This window comes from Trichomycterus rosablanca, chromosome 16 (genome assembly GCF_030014385.1).
Source record: "Trichomycterus rosablanca isolate fTriRos1 chromosome 16, fTriRos1.hap1, whole genome shotgun sequence".
NCBI classification, from domain to species: Eukaryota; Metazoa; Chordata; class Actinopteri; order Siluriformes; family Trichomycteridae; genus Trichomycterus; species Trichomycterus rosablanca.
In genome coordinates, this window is record NC_086003.1 from 29263622 (window position 1) to 29283082 (window position 19461).

At 43.5% G+C, this 19461-nt stretch overlaps 1 protein-coding gene across 2 annotated transcripts in view; it reads right to left on the bottom strand.

Annotated features, from left to right (window-relative positions):
• Nucleotides 1-234: 234 nt before the first annotated feature.
• fyb1b (FYN binding protein 1 b) overlaps nucleotides 235-19461 on the bottom strand; it is a 36236-nt gene continuing 17009 nt past the window's right edge. The window contains exons 2-19 of one of the 2 annotated variants that reach the window (XM_063012016.1): nucleotides 16603-17560; nucleotides 14591-14759; nucleotides 13716-13747; nucleotides 13599-13621; nucleotides 13464-13495; nucleotides 12762-12885; nucleotides 12140-12299; nucleotides 10905-11028; nucleotides 10765-10784; nucleotides 9762-9828; nucleotides 9299-9391; nucleotides 5218-5258; nucleotides 4877-4940; nucleotides 4676-4757; nucleotides 3453-3606; nucleotides 2571-2604; nucleotides 2458-2489; nucleotides 235-1384 (exon numbers count right to left, since the gene is read on the bottom strand). In XM_063012016.1, coding sequence (XP_062868086.1) covers nucleotides 1362-1384; nucleotides 2458-2489; nucleotides 2571-2604; nucleotides 3453-3606; nucleotides 4676-4757; nucleotides 4877-4940; nucleotides 5218-5258; nucleotides 9299-9391; nucleotides 9762-9828; nucleotides 10765-10784; nucleotides 10905-11028; nucleotides 12140-12299; nucleotides 12762-12885; nucleotides 13464-13495; nucleotides 13599-13621; nucleotides 13716-13747; nucleotides 14591-14759; nucleotides 16603-17560 — 2232 coding nt within the window. In that variant the 3' untranslated portion in view covers nucleotides 235-1361. Of the gene's footprint in view, nucleotides 1385-2457; nucleotides 2490-2570; nucleotides 2605-3452; nucleotides 3607-4675; nucleotides 4758-4876; nucleotides 4941-5217; nucleotides 5259-9298; nucleotides 9392-9761; nucleotides 9829-10764; nucleotides 10785-10904; nucleotides 11029-12139; nucleotides 12300-12761; nucleotides 12889-13463; nucleotides 13496-13598; nucleotides 13622-13715; nucleotides 13748-14590; nucleotides 14760-16602; nucleotides 17561-19461 lie in introns of both variants that reach the window. The other variant, XM_063012015.1, reaches the window with a different exon arrangement.

Below are 19461 nucleotides of genomic sequence, written 5' to 3' on the forward strand. Positions count from 1 at the left end.
TGATGGACCCCTGAGCAATGCCCCTGACCTTTAATTTCTTGCAAAATGACATAAATGTAAACGTACCGTCCAACCAGACGCCCCCACCAGACATAGTGGGCGTAAACGTCATTGTAAACTACGTGTTCAGTTCCAAAAGTGTACACTCTACAAACCCCCCCCCCCCACCCCGTTCCATAAAAGTTGGGACGTCTTGTACAACACAGTAAACTAACGAACAAAAAAAAGGATCTGTAGTTTGTTTATTCTTTTAATCTTTCTTAAATCTTTATTCAAACTGAGACTGGAACTATAAAGATAAAAATACTGGAGGTACTGGTGCTACAAACACGGCCAAAAGTTTATGGACACCTGACCATGAGCTTGTTAGACGTTTTAAAACCGTGGGCACCACTATGTACTCTGAAAAGACCTTCCCTAGGATTTCGGAGTGTGTCTGTGGAATTTGTACCCATTGAGTCAAAGGAGCGGTCAAGGTTGAGATGAAGTAGAAGCTCGTCTAACATCAATCGACTTGATTGTAGGTAGTTGTAGGGTAGTGGTTAAGGTACTGGACTAGTAATCAAAAGGAAGCAGGTTCAAGCCCCACCACTGCCAGGTTGCCACTGTTGGGCCCTTCAGAAAGGCCCTTAACCCTCAATTGCTTAGATAGTATACTGTCACAGTACTGTACTGTAAATACTGTACTGTAAATGGTTAGATGAGAAGGCCTGAGGGAGGCACGGTGGCTCACCTCACAGCAAGAAGGTCCTGGGTTCGATCCCCAGGCGGGGCGGTCCGGGTCCTTTCTGTGCGGAGTTTGCATGTTCTCCCCGTGTCTGCGTGGGTTTCCTCCGGGAGCTCCGGTTTCCTCCCACAGTCCAAAAACATGCAGTCAGGTTCATTGGAGACACTGAATTGGCCTATCGGTGAATGAGTGTGTGTGTGTGTGTATCTGCCCTGCGATGGACTGGCGCCCCGCCCAGGGTGTTACTGTGTGCCTTGCGCCCATTGAAAAGCTGGGATAGGCTCCAGCACCCCCCTGCGACCCTAACTGGATAAGAGGTTAAGAAAGTGAGTGAGTGAGAAGGCCTGACTCGCAGTCGACTTTCTAGTTCATCCCAACCTTAACCGCTCATCTGACTGAATGGGTACAAATTCCAACGGTCAAGACTCGTGTCAGTCTCGTTATTTAAAGCCACGCCCGTTATATTTTAGTTTGGCTGCATTTTCCCCCCCCAAATGTTTACGTGCACCACGCTGCTCATGGTTCGGATCAGGTGATTGGGTCGCTTCGTTTTGTCTTTATACAGTTCACACAATAAATAAAACCAGCCGGGACTCCTGAGAGAGTCCTCTGCGTCACGAGGGTTCGACCATCCTTAGTCGTTATCGTAGATACAGTCTGCAAACATAAAATTAAAAATAAAAGTAAATGTCAGCACTAAAAATAGGTACAAAAATTTTATTTGACTTTTTTTTAATAAACATTTCACACTGTTTAATCTGCTTTATATTCATCATCATCATCATCTGTTCCGCTTATCCATTCAGGGTCGCGGTGGCAACAGTGCAAGCAAAGAGTCCCGGGCATCTCTCTCCCCCGCCGCTTCTACCAGCTCCTCTGGTGGGATCCCCGGGCGTTCCCATGCCAGCTGGGAGATATAATCCCTCCAGCGGGTCATGGGCTCCCAGTCGGCCGTGCCTGGTATACCTCCGAAGGGAGGCGTCCAGGAGGCATCCTTATCAGATGTCCGAACCACACGAAGGAGCATCGGTTCTACTCCGAGCTCCCGTAAATCAGCAGTAATTGTGAACGCAACTCTGAATTAAAGGCACGTTGGGTGGAATTTAGAGGTTAAAAACGTAAGAAAACATTTCAGGCGCTCGGGTTGTGCAGCGGTAAATATGCAGGCTCATCAGTGCTGAGATCTGAGGCTTGCAAGTTCAAATCTCAGGTCTGCTATGCTGTCAGCCGTCCGGGCATGGAGGAGATCACGTATCACAGTGGCAGCAGGAAAAGACCCTGAACGACCTTTTGTTCCTCCCTCAAACACGGCAAACTCGAGGCTTCGACCAATCTAGTCGTATCCAATTACCCTGATTGCGTTACGCTTCACCTCTACCGATACAACCCTCCACTGCTAACTGAGGAGCTTCGCAACTGACACACGCCCCCTCCGACACGTGTGCAGTAGCCGACTGCATCTTTTCACCTGCACAAGGCGAGTTCATATGCGGATCAGCTTTGTGCATGGAGAGACACACCCTGATCAGCATTATCCCTCAATCAGCCAGCAGAGGTCATAAATGCACCAGTTAGGAGGAACCCTGGTCCGGCTCTCCCACCCTGTGAACAACAGCCAATCGTCGTTCATGTAGCCGCCCAGCCCAGACGGATGGCAGAGGTTACACACTTTTTAATGATAGTTAATGATCTATGAAGAGTGAAAACAACTATTATTTAAAGCAGCGTACCGTTTTCAACGTCGACGTAGATGTCGTTATCCCTGTGGAAACAGGAGACGTGTTATTATTTTAATTTATTTACAAATGAAGTAACGATTACAATTGTATAAATCAGAACGTACTCAGACTGGATGCAGCTCGTCAGGACGTATCCAACTGTAAACAAACACGTGAATGGGTTAGCGAGCACGTTAGTTTCTGATTGCCTCTGTTATTGCATTTGATCAGACTGAATAATTCAGGACTGCAGACTAGCACCCGTCCTCTCTGAAATGTGTGAAAACCCTGTCTGTGGATTCTCACAGCAATCAGCAAGCGTTTGATTATGTTATGTATAATAGTGTCTACTATACTCCTGGGCAAAAAAAAAATATGCTGGTTTTTACAGATGGTTTTAGCTCGGTCAGGGTCCAGATTTCTATACGAGCTTGTGACCTGCACTACGAGTGCACTGATGATATGCATCTTCACATAATGTTGCACCGGAACTCAGGCAGGTTACCATCACGCCACACCAGCTCACTTAACCAGACTTGTTCATTTTTCCTTCCGGCTGCTCCCGTGTTTAGGCGTCGCCACAGCGGATTCGGTCCTCATACCAGACTCGGCATGGATGCCCTTCCTGACGCAACCCTCCTATTTCTATCCGGGCTTGGGACCTGCACTGAGAGCGCACTGACAAGTGCACCTCCCAGTGACTAGGCTGTTTTCACCAATCATGCCCATGGAGACGCCTGACTGGACGATAGCACCTTTGGGTGCTCTGGATGCCCCTCTGTACGGATAAATCTATTTATCAGGGCCTGTGACCTGCACTAAGGGTACACTGATGTCAGGTAGCACCATGCACCTTCTGTATTAAAACCCCTTAGGTACTGCTATTTCCTCACTAAACGATTTACGGTTAATGTTTTGGCCTTTTGCTTTGGTCCATTTTGTATTTATTTATTTTTGACCAGGAGTGTCTGTCACGGTCGAGTTAGAAAGTCAGAAACAACACGCACACTTTCCATCTTTGTTCCTGCAGATGAGTTTATCAGGATCGGAGCTGCTGATGACGTCCAGCGTCTCCCCGGCCTGGACGGTCAAATCCTTCCCGCTGCCTTTCTTACTGTTCTCCACTGTCACTTTGTACTGGACCTGGATCTCGCCGTCGTACTGAAACACACAGGGGGGTGAAATCTGACGTGAGACGTGACTTGAGAAAAACTGAAATACACGCTTCATGTTGTACCACCGCTTTACCCTGGTCAGGGTCACGTTGGGTTCGGGTTTTGAGGACGCCAATCCATCCGCACCTCAGACATAATCGTTCATGGTGCTCAGGTGGCACAGCGCCTACATGAACAATGATTAGCCTGTTGTTCAAGGAGGGTGCCGGAAGGGATTCCTCATAACTGATGCAGTTACGCCCTCTGCTGGCTGATCAGGGTCTGGGTCTCCGTACACAAAGCTGATCCGCATATGAACTCGCCTTGTGCAGGTGAAAAGATGCAGTCGGCTACTGCACACGTGACGGGGGGGGGGGGGTGTTAGTCACGGCTCGCATATTGCAGTGGGGTAATTGGATATGACTAGATTGGGAGGAGAATCGGGGGGAAAAAAGACAATCGTTCATGTCTGTATGTAGGTGCCCGATCGACTGATTGCACAGCTTGGGGTTTGAACCATGGATCCCAGGAGTGCTGTAGCGAGCGCCAAGTTCAAATCAAAATACATCAAATGCTTTTAGGATCACATGATTCCTTTACACAACATTTGAGACCCTTTGTACTGGTTACTGTTCGGTTCAAAGGGTGGCACTGTAGAGCAGTGGGTAGGAAGGGCTTGGGTTCGACTCCCCGGTCAGACTTGTGTCTTCTTGTGTCAATATAATCAGAATGATTGGGGTCAGTGTAATATACTGCAGCACCACCAGAGCCCAAATGAATCATTTCTTTCATTTTACGATGGATGACCCTCCTATATATGAGCTTGTGACCTGCACTAGGAGTGCACTGATGTGTCCCCCCAGCAGCTAGATTTATGTAATGATATGCACCTTCACGTAACGCCGTGTCCCCGGAACTCAGTGCTGTTTCCAGCAGCGTGGCTTTTACCATCACGCCAAGGTGGTCAAGCCACGTCTTGGAAAGGACTTTCCTCAGACTATGCCCACAATGTGATGTCCACATACTTTTGGCCACGTACTATTTTGCATGTATGTGATGCAGGATTGAGCTCGTACCTTAAACTTCTTCCTGAAATCCTTCTCCTCCTTCTCGAATTTCTTCTGCGTCTTTGAATCGTGTTTCACCTGCTTCGGCATACTGGGAAAAAAAATCAACACGAGAGCAAGTGTTATGTATTAGGGTTAAAGGCCCTGCTCAGGGGCCCGACCGTGACATCCAGGAACCTTCGGATCATTTCCTGTTAGAGGTTCTCGTACCTGCTGATGGGAGGAGGGCTGGGGAAGGTACCCACGTCGTCATAAACATCCTGATCACCGGGTGCTGATGACAAAACACACATTTGTGTTCATTTATATCACGAGTTAAATGGTTGATGTGTTTATGGGTGTAGGATCTTATAATTACTATAATATTATATTATAATTATTAACAATTAATATTGTTTGTTTGTCCCCAGAAATGTTTTACTCAAGTTTATTTTGTGTAATAATACGTTTTTTTTTCGGGGTTGATTACTTTTCCACATCACTGTATGGACATGTGATATTAATTTGTAGCTGTTTATGCTCAGTGTGTGTCAAGTGTGAGTAAAATTTACCTGAATTTCCCTCGGGGCTGAACTGTGGAGGAGGAGGAACCCTGAAAATACACAAAAATAAACAATAACCTCGTGCCAGCATCAGTATAGTAACCTGAGTGCACCACCAAGATCACATTTTACTCCTATAAGTACTCTTATTTGGAGTTTATAGATTTTAAAAATATCTATTTTAATTTTAAAAATGAATGAATTAGACGTTTGGCAGGATTTATGAAACCAGATTACAATTACTGACTGTAGCTTGACTCCCGCTGACCAGATGATGTTTGTGTGGTGTATCATTCTCATGCTGCACTGACACTAACATGGTATTAATATGGTAGTGTGTGTCGTTCCATGTATGTATAAGTGTAGCAGGTGCAGCAGTGTTGGGATTTTAAAGCCCTGTTTAAACGTCTTGGCCTTTTTATTATAAACGCACACCCTGTTAGCGCTGGTTGTAGGTGGACAGTTAGAGACACAATGCATGTTTGAAATGTCCTGATCACATATTCGGCTGGAGCGCTGTTCTCCTACCAACACTGACACTAAGGTGCTCAAAAATCCCAACAACACTGCTGCACCTGATGCACTCACGTCTGACCAACATGCACTATTGTGTCATTAGTGGAGTGGAGGGTTAGGGTTAGGAATTACAGAATAAGTAATGGGCTACAGTCAGTAATTGTATACACACACTCATCTATATGGCAGGTGGAGCTTATGAAATAATGCACCAGATAGGTGTTCCTAATAAAGTGCTCAATTACTGTATATTGCAGGGATATAAAAGGAACCTGCTTGGGATCGTCTTAATTTTTGGAGAACACCAAGAAGGGAAAATTAAGGTTCCTCATAAATACAGAAGGTGCATGGAGGGACATGAACCTAGGTTTTGGAGGGACAAATATCAGTGCACCCTTAGTGCAGGTCCCAAGCCTGGATTAATAGGAGGGTTGCATCAAAAAGGGTGTTAAAAACAAACAAACAAATAAACTAAAAATGCTCTGATGCCCCCTAACGGGAGCAACCGAAAAACATTAATTCACTGCTAATCTTCTTCTTGTTCCTCAGCCTTTGTCCCGTTTTTCGATTACGGGGTCGGCATTTCCGGCTTCTTCCCGTTAGGGGTCGCCGGCGGGATTTCAGTTTTTACGCCGGATGCCCTTCCTGACACGACCCTCCCTATTCATCCGGGCTTGGGACCGGCACTACAATGCACTGGTTTGTGCATCTAGTGGCTAGGTATCTATAGGCCAATTCAGTGTTTCCAATTAGCCTGGTGGCATGTTTTTGGACTGTGGGAGGAAACCCACACGGACACGGGGAGAACATGCAAACTCCGCACAGAAAGGACTTGACCGCCCCGCCTGGGGATCGAACCCAGGACCTTCTTAATTCGCTGCTAATAAAACAATATGAAGTTATATGTAATAAACAATAAATAAATAAAATAATCATTTTTTTATTAATAATATTTTAAAACGGTACAAATACAAGTGATTCTTGGTGGCACACAGACTTGAAGCTAAGTTTCTCACAAAGTTTAGATTTTGATTAGCAAGAAAGAATAAATTCAAATCAAAAGTTAAGATGTTAGAATAAAAACGAGACCCGTTACAATAGAAATATTAATTGTTAATGAAATAATTCAGCAAATTTTCCACCAATCACAATCAAGTTGATCAATCAAAATATGTACGAGCACGTTTGACCTCATAATGCACAGATGCTAGGAGGCTAACGTAGCTAACAGCTAATCAAAGTGAATGTCTATTAAAATCTAAACTAGGGGACTGGTGATGAGCTGGAAGTGTGTATGCCGCACAGTAACACGGCCCTGAGGACCTGGGTTTGATCCTCAGCTCTTATTACTGGTTCTGTTGTGGTTTCTCATCAGTACTTCAGTATCAATTCACTTCACAGCAGGCAGAAGTTGGATTGGCTGCTTTAAATTGGCCCCAGGTGTGAGTGGGGGAGTGAGTGGGTGAGTAAATGGGTGGGTGTGTGGTGCCTGGACTCATCAGCTTCATCAGATTCGGTGCGAATCTAGACAAGAGCAGCAAACCCAGGTTCATGTGATCAACGTTTTTAGTACATAGGAGTTAGTGTGCATTTTATTCCCGTTAAACGTTTTAAAATCACAGACCTGCTGTCTGATACAATTTATTATTGTTGTTTAAATGTTATTCATTTATATTTATCTAATTTTGCTTCGGGTTAATTTAGATTTAATTCATTTTACTGTGTGTTTTGGCGATTTCCATTACAGAAAGTAGAGGGCGCTGTTGCTGCATGGACGTGATTCCAAACAGTCAGTTCGTTCTGGTCAGTGTCGACCAGGCTGGTCAGGTATAAAGACATATTTCTTATATATTATTAATATTTAAAGAATTATAAATTACATATATTGATCTACAATATAAATGTTAGAATCTTTACTTTTTCGTTTTAGTTTTACCAATTTACTTTTGCCGATTTTAGTTTACATTTCATTTGCATTGACGATCTTCTAGTATAAACACTGTATGATTTGCAAAATACTGTTATTAAATGTATATTATTGATATATTTTAAGATGTAAAAAGAAATATGTGTGAATATGTGTGTTATTAAGCCATATTTTGATCAGTTGTGGCTGCATCTTATATTAAGCAAACTAACTTGTTGATTAAATGACTCTCACCTGATTATTAATAATATTATTAATGAAGAACATTAAGATGGAAGGAAATTAATTTGAAGCTTAATTTCTTTACTGCTAGTAAATACAGGAGGTGAATGGTGGTACGTAAACCTAGGCGTTAGGGAACAAAAATCAGTGCAGGTCCCAAGCTCGGATCAACAGGAGGATTGTTGTCAGGACTATGATTACAGAAATGTAGAGAACAATACAATCTAAAACCAATTTTAAAAATAAAATAAATGTCAAATGATATTAAATTTTTGATTTTGACCGAATCAGAATCGAGGATTTATTGTGATATTCACTTAAAGATTTTGTATAAATATGTAAAGGTTTTATTATAAACGGTTAACATAAGTGTTAGGTAAATTTAAGCCTCTATATCTAGACACAGAGAAAGTAAACAAAAATGCTGCTCCGACACTTAAAGGAACCAGGATTCTTTCCACAAGTAAATCTCGTAAAAAAAAACCCTCTAATATTTAATTCTTTGTTCTGTAGATTTGTTTATGTGTGATGATGGTTGTTTGTTGTCGTAAATCTGGTGAATCGACTCCAAATACTACATTTGTAGATAAAACTGATAGCACAGTTTTTTAGTTGATTTTTTTAGTTGTTTTGTTCCTTGCTTCCTTTCATTTAATTTCATTTTATTTTCTTAAAGTGCTTTAACCTGGTCAGGGTCACGATGGGTCTGATTTCACTGGGAAACACTGGGAGCAGGGCAGGACAGGGTGCCAGTCTGTAACTAGGCTTTGGCCATCATCCTCTTACACCCCCCCTCAGACATACCCAAACGTTTCTGTGTAGACACCTGGCCTGGTGGCTAAGTGGGTAGCACTGTTGCCTCACCGCAAGAAGGTCCTGGGTTCGATCCCCAGGTGGGGCAATCTGGGTCCTTTCTGTGTGAGTTTGCATGTTCTCCCCGTGTCGTGTGTAGGTTTCCTCCGGGTGCCCCGGTTTCCTCCCACAGTACAAAGACATCCTAATAAACAGACAGACACCTGGCCAGACGACAGCACCATTGAGATCTGGACCCAGATAGCGTTATAGACCACTACGCCACCCAAGCACCCTTTTTATTACACATTAATCCTTAATAAAAGTCATTTCTACTGTTCTGTGGTAAAACGTGCTTCCGATTCGTGTTGTGTTCCGAGAGCGGAAATATTTGTTCATGCAGGAGATGATTTGAAGGGTTAATAAGCACGGCGGTGAGTGAAATGTTAATAGAATCTGAAGCTGGATTTCGGAGGAACAGAGTAAGTGATGGTTGTGATTTAGTTTGGTGAATTTTGGTGTGAAATTATTCGTGTAGATCATGACAGTAATCGATTCATCAGATCCGATCAGGAGGTCATTTGATTTAACGTAGGAACGCGTCCCGTTCCGTCTTACTAAAAAGAGATTTACTGGTCAGTGCTGACGGGGCTTTTTCTCCTCTCGGGCGGGGCCTTTACCCTTCGTAAGAAGCTGAGAGGTTTTGGGTGAAGCCTGAACTCCAGGCTGCTAGTGCAGGGACAGGACATGGCACAGATCAGACATCATGATGCATCATAAACACACACAAATACATGCACCTACATTAGACTTAATAACACGTTCATAAGCGTTACTTTATTCTAAAGTGTTTATAGAAAAAAAATCTCAAATCTTGTCTAATTTGGTCCTGAGATCATTTGACTAGACCCGGTGCACCCTATGGCGCATGCCTCGTTTCAAATCATGTCCCCTTTATACCAGAATATCCTCCCACCACAAATCCTTCAGGACTCCTATAGAAACTCCTTTATATGTGTATATTGTTTTGGGTTTCGGATATTTTGTCCATCTACGTTACTCCTACAGGTGTGACGTGTCTCGTTCGTCTACTCACCTGATGTTGAGGTTGGGGTCGTCCACCTCGTCGTACACGTCGCCCTCTGGTGGTGGAGGCAGAACAACTGAATACAGAATACAGTTTCTTAGCCCTCACGTAACCTTCAAATAACCTTCACGAAACCTTTCTGTCTTACACAAAGAGCAGTAAGGTGTTCCCACGCTGAGTATTTTTAATACGAGGTACCAAAGTGGCCAAAGTAACCTCCCCGTGCCCACACTGGCTGGCAGGAGGGAGGGGGGCGCAGGTAGACAGGAAGGGTAGATTTACATTTTCAACATTTAGCAGATGCTTTCATCCAAAGCGACAGTATATATTGTCTAAGCAATTTAGGGTTAAGGGCCTTGCTCAAGGGTCCAACAGTGGCAACCTGGCTGTTATGGGGCTTGAACCAGCGACCTTTTGATTACTAGTCTGGTACCTTACCCGCTAGGCTACAACTGCCCCTAGATCTCTCTGAACTGCACTTCAAAGCATTTCCTGCACCACATTAAAACGCTACTCGCTACACCTGGGGGGAAACGCTTTAAGAGTCTACCTGGCACTCAGCTTAAGGCTCCCTGAAGTGTCACCGGGTGCATCTTTTATCCCTTACAGTGAGCCCTATGGTGCTTGGAGAGTCACGCTATACTCTCTGCACATCATCCATCACTAGTGCAGCCACCTCAACCAGACAGCAGATGTCGCTATCGTGCAGTGGCGATACAATTCCATCGACCTCTCTTCGTCAGGCACAGACCGGGTTGATAGCACTGGCTGGAATCTGAACTGTGGTAGCCTAAGCCATTCAGTGTTATGACCTGCTGCAAAATAAAGCATCTTTAGATGTGCTCCATTCATTCGTTCATTTATTCATCTACATACACACGTAGGACTAGTTATCCTGACTGCATGTGTTTGGAGCACCTGGAGGAAACCCACATGGACACAGGGAGAACATGCAAACTCCACACAGAATGACCCACTGTATGAATTAATGTGAGGAACATTTCAGACTCACCTCCTGGACCACTGCTGCTCCTAAACAGGAAAATAAATCATGAATTTCCCAAACATCTGAAACCAGAAGCTAAACAGAATTATAACCATGTTTTAACAGTGTTTGTTTTTATTTATGTAGACAGAACGACGATGCCCTACCTGACGGCCTCTTCATGAGATCCCACATCATCGTACACGTCTCCGTCAGTGATGGGCGAAGGCTGCACCTTCTTCTTCAGTGAGTCCGTATCGATAAGAATCGATCCGATCTTAACAAATCCGTCTGAAAAACAATCGCTCGTGTAAATCAATCTGTGTGACACAATCATGACCAGGATAAAACCACACGTCACATATTCAATTATAAATAAAAGACGTTACTGACTTGGACTCGGACATTTAAAAAATGCACATCATTTTCTTGGAGAAAATTTATAATATAATATACACAGATCAGCCATAACATTAAAACCACCTCCCTGTTTCTACACTCACTGTCCATGTTATCAGCTCCACTTACCATATAGAAGCACTTTGTAGTTCTACAACTACTGACTGTAGTCCATCTGTTTCTCTACATGCTTTGTTAGCTCCCTTTCACCCTGTTCTTCAATGGTCAGGACCCCCCACAGGACCACCACAGAGCAGGTATTATTTAGGTGGTGGATGATTCTCAGCACTGCAGTGACACTGACATGGTGGTGGTGTGTTAGTGTGTGTTGTGCTGGTATGAGTGGATCAGACACAGCAGCGCTGCTGGAGTTTTTAAACACCTCAATGTCACTGCTGGACTGAGAATCGTCCACCAACCAAAAATATCCAGCCGACAGCGCCCCGTGGGCAGCGTCCTGTGACCACTGATGAAGGTCTAGAAGATGAGCGACTCAAACAGCAGCAATAGATGAGCGATCGTCTCTGACTTTACATCTACAAGGTGGACCGACTAGGTAGGAGTGTCTAACAGAGTGGACGGTGAGTGGACACGGCATTTAAAAACTCCAGCAGCGCTGCTGTGTCTGATCCACTCATACCAGCACAACACACACTAACACACCACCACCATGTCAGTGTCACTGCAGTGCTGAGAATCATCCACCACCTAAATAATACCTGCTCTGTGGTGGTCCTGTGGGGGTCCTGGCCATTGAAGAACAGGGTTAAAGCAGGTTAAAAAAGTATGCAGAGAAACAGATGGACTACAGTCAGTAATTGTAGAACTACAAAGTGCTCCTATATGGTAAGTGGAGCTGATAAAATGGACAGTGAGTGTAGAAACAAGGAGGTGGTTTTAATGTTATGGCTGATTGGTGTAATCTGCCTTATGAGTTCCATGAAGTGAGATCTGGAGCTGGTGCATGTGCGGTACTGAGAGTGTGAAGTCGTGCGACACCTACACGACCCGTCCTGACTCCGGGCGAGCCATCGCTCCTCTGGGTTGTCCGTCACGCGAATGATCTCGATGGAGTCGCCCTGTTTTAGGCTGAGGTCGTTCTTCATGCCCCTGCAGTCCACTCGCGCTGTTCCTTTATGGATGACCTGAAGTGGACCGGTCAGCTGCACAGACGTCAAACGTTACACACTGTACAGTTTCTATACATCCTACCTATACATACTGTCTATACATTCACCACCCAGTCCAGACGTGGGAATCTATTTCTCTCGTCTCCGCTGACACCTTTACTCCTGATTAAGAAGAGCAGAGGCGTCACGCGTCATGCGTCACGGATCGCTTCTTTTTACCTGCAAGAGGCGTGGTCTCACAGAGCACTGTATTGTGCAAGGAGCCACACACTGGCCAACAGAGGTCGCAATTGCACCATGAACGAGACAATCAACAACAACAGCCAATCGTGTCTGTGTAGCCGCCTGAACGGGTGATAGCCAAGCTTGAGAGTTCAAGATCTCAGCACTGGTGGGCTAGTGTGTGTTACCGGTTATGGTTGAAGGAAGGGGGGGGGTGAATACTTTTTCCAAGGCAGTGTACAATAAGCACCTAGCCATGTGCTCAGAACTCACTTTGAATTTCTTTCGGGCTTCTTGTTCTTTCCTCTCTCGCTCCTTCTGTTCTTTCTTCTCCTGTTCTGCTCGCTTCTTATCTTCCTTCTCACGTTTCTTCTCCTGTTCTTTTACCCCGACAGGACTGCTGGTGAGGCACAGAAACCAGCAACATTTATGGTGTTAACATCTGATGGTGCGTGTGAGGGATCTGTTAGATGTGGATCTGATGGTGCGTGTGAGGGTGAGGGATCTATTAGATGTGGATCTGATGGTGCGTGTGAGGGTGAGGGATCTATTAGATGTGGATCTGATGGTGCGTGTGAGGGTGAGCGATCTATTAGATGTGGATCTGATGGTGCGTGTGAGGGTGAGGGATCTATTAGATGTGGATCTGATGCTGCGTGTGAGGGTGAGGGATCTATTAGATGTGGATCTGATGGTGCGTGTAAGGGTGAGGGATCTATTAGATGTGGATCTGATGGTGTGTGTGAGGGTGAGGGATCTATTAGATGTGGATCTGATGGTGCGTGTGAGGGTGAGGGATCTATTAGATGTGGATCTGATGGTGCGTGTGAGGGTGAGGGATCTATTAGATGTGGATCTGATGCTGCGTGTGAGGGTGAGGGATCTATTAGATGTGGATCTGATGGTGCGTGTAAGGGTGAGGGATCGTTGCTAAGCTGATAGACACAGAATCATAACTGGAGTTAAACATCATACCAGTCCAGCTCTTCATACGTCTCCTCACCATCCTGCACAAAACAAATTAGGATCAAATTAAAAATGAAAGATTTTCTAGTTCCAAAAGTATTTGGACACCCCTCCAAGTATCACCATCATGTCATGAGTTCTTACCTCGAACTGCTGTCCTGAGTTTCCTGCAGTGGAAAAAATTTACAATAAATAATCGGTTCTTTCTAATATTTAGGAATCAAAAGTATTTGGACAGGGTGACGCCAAGCTTTAACTCACCCACGTCGTCGTATTCATCCTCCCCCTGAGACCTGCCGTCAAACCAGATTCAAAATCAATTCATTTCTATACATCAACATTCACTATATAGACAAAAGTATCGGGACGCCAGGTGTAATAAATCAATCATATAAAGGAAATGATGTGCTTCTGACTTTGCAGCAACACTTTAGGGAAGGTCCTTACCTGTTCCGGCATGAGCGAGCTCTATACAGACATGAAGAGAAACTCCAGTGTCCTGCACAGAGCCCTGACCTCAACCCCACTCAACAGCTCTGGGATGAACCGGAACATCAACTGAGGCTTTCTCAGTGTCCAAATTTCCAGACTCCCACAGACACTTTGAAATGGGAGGTCCAACAAGCTGATGGTCAGGTGTCCAAATAGTTTTGGCTGTATAGTGTGTGTGTATACGCTCTGAGGGTTTTAGTGTGTATGATGCCAGATGAGCAGGTTTAGAGACGTTCCTAATAAAGTGGCCATTGAGTTTTACTGTACTGGCATCATTTATTTATTTATCCTGGTCAGGGTTGCAGTGGGTCCGATTCATTGGTCAAAAGACGGGAAACAACTCGGAAAGGTCGCCAGTCCATCACACAGCACACACACACACACACACACACACACAGGGTAATTTGTAGTATCTCCAGTCATCCTGACTGCATGTCTTTGGTCTGTGGGAGGAAACCGGAGCACCCGGAGGAGAACATGCAAACTCCACACAGAAATAAGACTGCCTGGCCTGGGGATCAAACCCAGGACCTTCTTGCTGTGAGGTGACGGTGCTACCCACCGAGCCACCGTGAATGTAAACAAATGTTTAGAGAGTGTTTAAACGTTCCAGTGACTGAATGAAAATGTAAGTTGGTACTTACGAGGGTCCAGTGGGTCGAGGGGGCAGAGACGGGGGCAGAGTTGGGGGCAGAGTCGGGGGCAGGGTCGGGGGCAGAATTGGGGGCAGGGCCGGGGGTAGTGCTGGCGCTGGCTGACTGACCGGGTGAGACGCTGGAGGTGGAGGAGGAACCGGCTTCTTTATCTCAGATACTGCAAGAGAAACAGGATTCATTCATTTATTCATTCATTCATTCATTCATTCATTCATTTATTTATTCATTCATTTATTTATTCATTCATTTATTTATTCATTTATTTATTCATTTATTTATTTATTTATTTATTCATTTATTCATTTATTTATTTATTTATTCATTCATTTATTCATTTATTTATTTATTTATTTATTCATTTATTTATTTTTTCATTTATTTGTTGATTTATTTATTCATTCATCCATTCATTCATTTATTCATTTATTTACTCGCTCATTTATTTATTTATTTATTTATTTATGTATTCATTTATTCATTCATTTATTTATTCATTTATTTATTTATTTATTCATTCATTCATTTATTCATTTATTTATTTATTCATTTATTATTTTTTCATTTATTTGTTTATTTATTCATTCATTTATTTATTCATTTATTTATTCATTCATTCATTTATTAATTAATTAATTAATTAATTAATTAATTAATTTATTTATTTATTCATTCATTTATTTATTCATGTATTTATTCATTAATGAATTCATTTATTTATTTACTCATGCATTAATTTTTTTTATATATTTATTAAATCATTAAGTTAATTCACGTTCCTCACATGTTCCTCACGCGTGTGGTGTTAGCTGTACGTGCTACATGCTAGGTTAGCAGTGAAACTGTAGCTGGGCATCTCGCTTCTGTGGGTGTGTGTGTGTGTGTGTGGGGGGGGGGGGGGGGGGGGTTTGTGTTACACTCAGAGCACCACCCGAAAATGAAAGCTTCATCTGAACTTCCCATTTTCAGCTACTAACAGTAAAACCAGCAGGAGGAAGTTTGAGGCTCGTGGACTCTGAAACGCTCTCGTACAGCGTTTCACAAGCTGATGACCTCCGACCTTTAGCTCTCATCATATATATGTACACGCACTGTATGGCCAAAAGTATCCGGACATGAGCCTGTTGGACGTGATATTTCTGAGTGTGATTTTTTTAGCTAGAACAACAGCCGCTCTTCTGAGAAGCTTCTCACAAGACTTTGACGTTTGTCTGTGGGAATTTGTGCCCATTCAGTCAAAAGCTGGCAGCATTTGTATGAGCTGTTGAGCGGGGCTGAGGTCAGGGCTCTGTACAGGACGCTGGAAGTCCTTTGTTTTTAAACTGAGCTTTTCTTCAAGTTTTTATAGAGCTTACTCATGCTGAAACAGCAATGGGCCTTCCCTAAACTGTTGCTGTCAGATACTAAAGTCATCCTAGGTGTGTGTGTGTGTGGGTCTGTGTTCGCGCGGTGAATTGTACCAGATAAAGCGGTTGTAAAACAGACAGTGAATGACTGAATAATGCGGGCGGCACGGTGGCACAGTGGGTAAGGGGCACAGTGAGGTACTGGATTGGGCCCTTGAGCGGGGCCCTTGACCCTCAGTTGCTTGGATTGTATACTGTCACAGCTGTAAGTCGCTTCGGATAAAGGCGTCTGCTAAATGCCGAAAATGTAAATGTAAATGGGTAAGGCCGTCGCCTCACAGTGAGAAGGACCTGGGTTCGATTCCCTGGCCGGACAGTCTGAGTCCTTTCTGTGTGGAGTTTGCATGTTCTCCCTGTGTCCGTGTGGGTTTTTTCCGGGAGCTCCGGTTTCCTCCCACAGTCCAAAGATGTGCAATCAGGACAATTTGAGATATTAGAAATTGTGTGTGATGGACTGGTGACCTGTTCTGGGTGTTTCCTGCCTTTTGCCCACTGAACCAGACCCACTGTGACCCTGACCAGGATAAAGAGGGGTAAAACAGACAATGAATGAATGAAACATGCTTTGATTTTTTTGATGGTTTGAGTTGGACTTACCGTCACTGGATGTTTCCGCGGCCTTTTTAAACTTCTCAATGTTAACCCTGGGGGGTCTGTTGGGCTTGCTCGGTGGAGTTCCAAGGGCCAAAATGTTGGGTAACGGGTTCCGTTTAGGTGCCGACGGGTCGTCAGACGGAGCGGGCTTTCCTTTGTAGCTGGGTTTCTTCGGGATGGCTCGGGGCGCCGTGCCGGGCGACTCTTTCCCGCTCGGCGATCTGGAATCCTCCTTCGCCGCTTCCTCTGCCTTGTTGAAGAGATTCTGGGCGGCGCGGAAGCTGGACTGCTTCACGGCGGAGACGGAGCTCTGGGGCGTTTTCGGGACCGGACTTTCGTCCTTGGCTTCTCCCGGCTGCTGCTTGAGCGCGGACAACGTGCTCTTCGGTTTGGGAGCCGCCGGTATTTTCGGCGTGGCGGCGCTCGCCGGCGCCCCCGTCGAGGACGCGCTCTCGTGTTTCGGTTCGAATTTGCTGATGGCGGAGGGTTTGGTTAGGGTAGACGGAGGTTTGGGGAACGCAGGCTTGGTCTCCGGCAAAGCGCCGACCGGTTTCAGCAGCGGCGGTTTAGGAAACACGGGCTTCGAGTCACCGTCCTTGTTCAGATCCGGAGGTTTCGGTTTGGCGGTTTTGGCGAATGGAGGTTTGCCGTCGTTGGCGTTTGTGCTCTGCGCATTTTCAAACCGGCTCATGAGGTCTTTGGGCTTCAGGAGCTCGGGGGCGCTGTTGTTGGAGGCGACGTTCTTCAGGTAGCTGGGTTTGAGGACGGACGAGGCGCTGGCTGCCGGAGACGCGGCAGAGCTGCCGAAGTGGTTCCCCTCCAGCGCCGGCTTTTTGGGCAGCATCGTGGGACCCGAGAGGGTTTGGTGGACGGAGGGTTTGGGACGAACTGCACCACTCACTTCCACCGGGGCGGCTCCGGTCTGAAAACGATCCCGGATGGTTTTTACATCGACGTTTTTCTGCGAGCAAAGAAACAAGATCAGTTTCTCAAAAGTATTGGGACGCCCCTAATTATTGAATTCATGTGTTTCAGCCACAACAGTTCCTAACAGTCAACTATCAATTAATTACATGCTTCTGACTTGCGGCAACAGTTTAGGGAAGGCCCTTTAATGTTCCAGCGTGAGCGAGCGAGCTCTATAAACACATCAAGAAGAGCTTTCTGCACAGAGCCCTGACCTCAGCTCCACTAAATAGCTCTGGGACGAACGGGAACACCAACTGAGGCTTTCTCGACCGACATCAGCGCTCAGCCATACAGAACACGAGCACAAATTCTCACAGACATACTTCAAAGTCTTTTGAGCGGCTGTTGTTGAAGCTGTGAGAATCACACAGAGGTCCCTCCATTTTAATACTATTTGTTTTGTTTTTCTACTATTAGTTTCAGTTCTTCCAGAAATCTGTAATCGGAAGGTTGTTGGTTCAAGCCCCACCAGTACCAAGATGCCGCAGGACACCTGACCAAGGCCCTTGACCCTCTGTTGCTCAAATTGTATGCAGTCATAATTAGAAGCTTAGATTAGAGTGTCTGCTTAATGGGCAGCGGTGGCACAGCGGTTAAGGTACCGGACTAGCGAGGTCACTGGTTCAAGCCCCCTCACCACCAAGTTGCCACTGCTGGACCCCTGAGTAAGTTGCTTTGGATGAGGAGCTAAATTCCATAAATGTAAATGCAAAATGTGTAGACCAAGGATGTCCACACTTTTCTTGTTGGGGGCCGGACGGAGTAAAAATACACCAACACCGAGGCCACATTTCCTGCTCTGTGTGTGTGTGTGTGTGTGTGTGTGTGTGTGCACTCATTGCTTCACACCTTTAGATTCATTTGACGCCTGCTGCTAATAGCGCCTGATAATTCTGCTACACTCGAGGTGCAGAGTTTAAAAGCTGCTGTCAAACTGTCAGAACGATCAAGTGTAGAGCCAAAAAAACAACAAATGTATGTAAGTAAATAAATAAATAAATAAGTAAATAATTCAAAATCAAAATGTTTAAGGACACCAGTGTCAGAACAAGTCAACTGTGCACAGAGCGTTAATACAAATTAATAATAAATAAATGGTGCTCGGGCTGTGCAGCAATGAAATACTCCAGTTTATTAAAATGTAATAATAATAATAATAATAATAATAATAATTAAAACACTAATAATGAAAATAATAATAATAATAACAAAACAATTAAAATAATAATAATAATAAAAACAGTAATAATGAAAATAATAATATTATTTAATAGGGTTCGGGTTATCTTAAAATCTTAAAATATTATCTTAAAATAATATATCTTAAGATAACTATCTTAAACTATCTTAAAATAATAATAGTAATAATTACAATAAAAATTATGATAATAATAATAACTAATACTAAAAATAATAATAATTAAAACAATAATAATAAAAATAAAATAATATTAGTAATAATTACAATAAAAATAATGATAATAATAATAATAAAAATAATAATTAAAACAATAATAATAAAAACAAAATAATAATAATAATAATAAAACAATAATAATGAAAATAATAATAATAATTAAAACAATAATAAAAACAATTAAAACAATAATAATAAAAATAAAATAATAATAATTAAAACAATAATAAAAACAATTAAAACAATAATAATGAAAATAATAATAATAATAATAATTAAAACAATAATAATAAAAATAATAATGATGAAAATAATAATAAAAAATAATAATAATAATGAAAATAATAATAATAATAATAATAGTAATTATAATGTCTAAAATAATAATAATAATAAATTAATGTAGATACTTTAATTTAACATTTAACTGTTAAAACTATGGGCGGCACAGTGGCTCGGTGGGTAGCACTGTCGCC